We start from the raw sequence: 2784 nt of genomic DNA on the forward strand, positions 1-2784 counted from the left end.
CCATCAAGTTGGAACTGACCCATAGCTCACCCTCCAGTGGGCTTTCAGAAGCAGTTAATCCCATTGGAAGAGACTGCCCATCCTTCTCCTGTGGAGCAGCTGGTGGATTCAGACGATGTGCCTTTGGGATTGCAGTGCAGCTTCTTACCATTAGGCCATCAGAGCTCCTGTATAACACAAGTATTAGTTACATTAGACTAAGGATCATGACCTTGATGGCACACAAAATTAACTATAACATTAATTTTGGTTGATCCTAACATTATCAACTCACTATGCTTTGTGGTTGATTGAGATTCTTTCCCATTTTCAGATGAGAAAACTGAAGTTCTAAGAGGTGAAGTGTCCCACGCCAGGTCACACTGCCCATAAAAAGGTGGAAAGGGATTTGAATACAAGTTTTCTCCATCTTCGAAGGCCTTTGCCATATACTGTTTGTTAATGGATTAAGCCAAGTTGAATAACCGTCTCCACCAGACTTGGGGAAGCAGAGGGGTGGGGGTGTCCTCTGGGAGTTGTGCCATTAGCAGATGAGGTTTGAGTCAAGTTGGTTGTTATGAGCAATTACTGCAATGTTCCGTATACACACTCCACCTCCAAATCTTTGCTCCGGCTGTTCCCTCTGCCTACCTCCCCCTCAGCTTCCACATCCAAATTCTGCTCCACACAGCAATGGATGCCCATCTTTCCTCCTTCCCACAATCCATCCAGAAGAGCGCAGCCGTGTTTTACCCACTCCAGCAGCGAGGAGATTCAAACTCCTTAGATGGACAAAGTGATGTGATCAGTGTCAACTCGTAGCCTGCAGAGCTGAGATTAGCACCCAGACCCGAGTCCAGAAAGCTTCCCAAAACCGCATCTTCTCAGGGAAAATGAAAAATCTTGTGAAATAAGTTGGAGTCACTCTTTGCCCCTTTCACAGAGCAGGAAATCGTGACTCAGAGGAGGTAGATAGTCGTTAAGAAAGTGTCCTGTGGGTTTAAATCCCTGCTGCAGCACTCAGATGTTGTATGGCCTTAGGCAACTGACTTCATCACTCTTGGATTCTGATTCCTATCTGGAAGCAGAGTGAACAACAGCACCTACTGAAGAGGTTTTTTTTATAAAGAATAAATGAGATGGAAGGAGGTTACATATTTAATGACGTGACATATGGTAAACACATATAAGGATGATCGCTCTTTTTATTTGTTACTCTCTGGCGCCTGCTTGCATGGGAATTTCCTCCTCTCCGAGAATTCATCTCATCCACCAGAGCTCTCTCTCCACATCACAGAGCTCTAAACCATCCGCTCCCCTTGTCAGTATGGAAACTCTGGGCCCCAGAGAAAGAGAACCTGGGGCAGCCTGTTGCCAGCACCCTCTGGGTAGTGAGGTCACTCGGTGTTGGTGGGATATGTTGCACTGACGTTCTGAGGCCATGGCTTCGGACACGCATCACTGGAGGCGTTGGCAGCGGCTGGTCACGAGGCCCTGTCGGCCAGGCTCATGTCCAAGTGTTGGGAGTAGGTGACCTTGAAGATGATGTGCATAATGAGCACTGGCTGAGGCAGAAGGTGCAGAGCCCTGGCAGTGGGGTCACGACCTGGAACGTCACCCTCTCCCAGGTCTCAGACACAAGGGGAGCCCCTTTCCAGTTCTTCCCCCACATTCCTGCCACAATACCCTCCCCCAGTGCAACACAGATGTGACCAGTCACTGCCCATAAGCTGATGAAAGAGTGAATAGGACTCAGTATAGTCATACAATGGGATATTATTTGGTTACAAGAAGAAGTGAAGTGGTGAAACATGCTACTACATGGACGAACCTTAAAAATGTTATGCTATTTCTCCGAGCACCGCTTCTCGGGGCCTAGGCTGCTGCTCCTGTCACGAGGGTCAGATGACAGCTGGGTCGGCGGCTAGAAGCCTGCATCATTCGCCTGTAGTCGTGATGAGTTTACCCTTCAATCCCAAACCATTTCTGAATGGATTAACGGGAAAGCCAGTGATGGTGAAATTTAAATGGGGAATGGAGTACAAGGGCTACCTCGTATCTGTAGATGGCTATATGAACATGCAGCTTGCAAATACAGAAGAATACACGGATGGAGCATTGTCTGGACATCTGGGTGAAATGTTAATAAGGTGTAATAATAGCCTTTATATTAGAGGTGTTGAAGAAGAGGAAGAAGATGGGGAAATGAGAGAATAGCATCTTTTGTGGGGAATATATATATATATATATATATATATATATTTGTAGACAATAAACATTTGTTTTTTTAAAAAAAAAATAAACAGGGGGTGGGTAGGGAGAAAAGTGCAACAATGAATGACTGTAAACCCTAAGTCTCTGTAAACTTTCATTAAAATTAATTTTTAAAAAATGCTATGCTCAACTTGTTATACTTTCTCTGTTCTTTTGGTAGTCCATTCAATATTCTCTAAAAACTCAATGGTATCAATTCTTCTTCTGTCATCTTGATTCATTTTCCAACTCTCAGACGCAAAGCAAGTGATAGAAAAGACCATGCTTGGCCTAAGTCAGGAGCACCTTGGACTTCAACCTGCCATCATTGCTCCTTAATAATTTAGAGGAAGGTCCCTGACAACAGATGCTCCAGTACAATTCATCCCCTGACTGATGGACAAAGGGTTTTGATTGTGGGTCTGAGTAAGATGAAGCCTTTGATAACTTCCAGTCTCTCTTTTTCTATCTCTCATGATGTTGTCTATCGGCCCAGAGGTGAGAATTTTGGTGTTTTTTTACATTGAGATACCGATCTGATCCATACTGAAG

General features: G+C 44.9%; 1 protein-coding gene across 1 annotated transcript; it reads left to right on the plus strand.

Annotated features, from left to right (window-relative positions):
- The first annotated feature begins 1852 nt into the window (after positions 1 to 1852).
- LOC102868324 (small nuclear ribonucleoprotein F-like) lies at positions 1853 to 2196 on the plus strand. The gene has a single exon (XM_006883528.1). The coding sequence runs from the start codon at positions 1885 to 1887 to the stop codon at positions 2194 to 2196; it is 312 nt and encodes a 103-aa protein (XP_006883590.1). The 5' UTR covers positions 1853 to 1884.
- The last annotated feature ends 588 nt before the right edge of the window (positions 2197 to 2784 follow it).

Source organism: Elephantulus edwardii, unplaced genomic scaffold, assembly GCF_000299155.1.
Source record: "Elephantulus edwardii isolate Elephantulus edwardi_28Jun2011 unplaced genomic scaffold, EleEdw1.0 scaffold00028, whole genome shotgun sequence".
Classification (NCBI taxonomy): domain Eukaryota; kingdom Metazoa; phylum Chordata; class Mammalia; order Macroscelidea; family Macroscelididae; genus Elephantulus; species Elephantulus edwardii.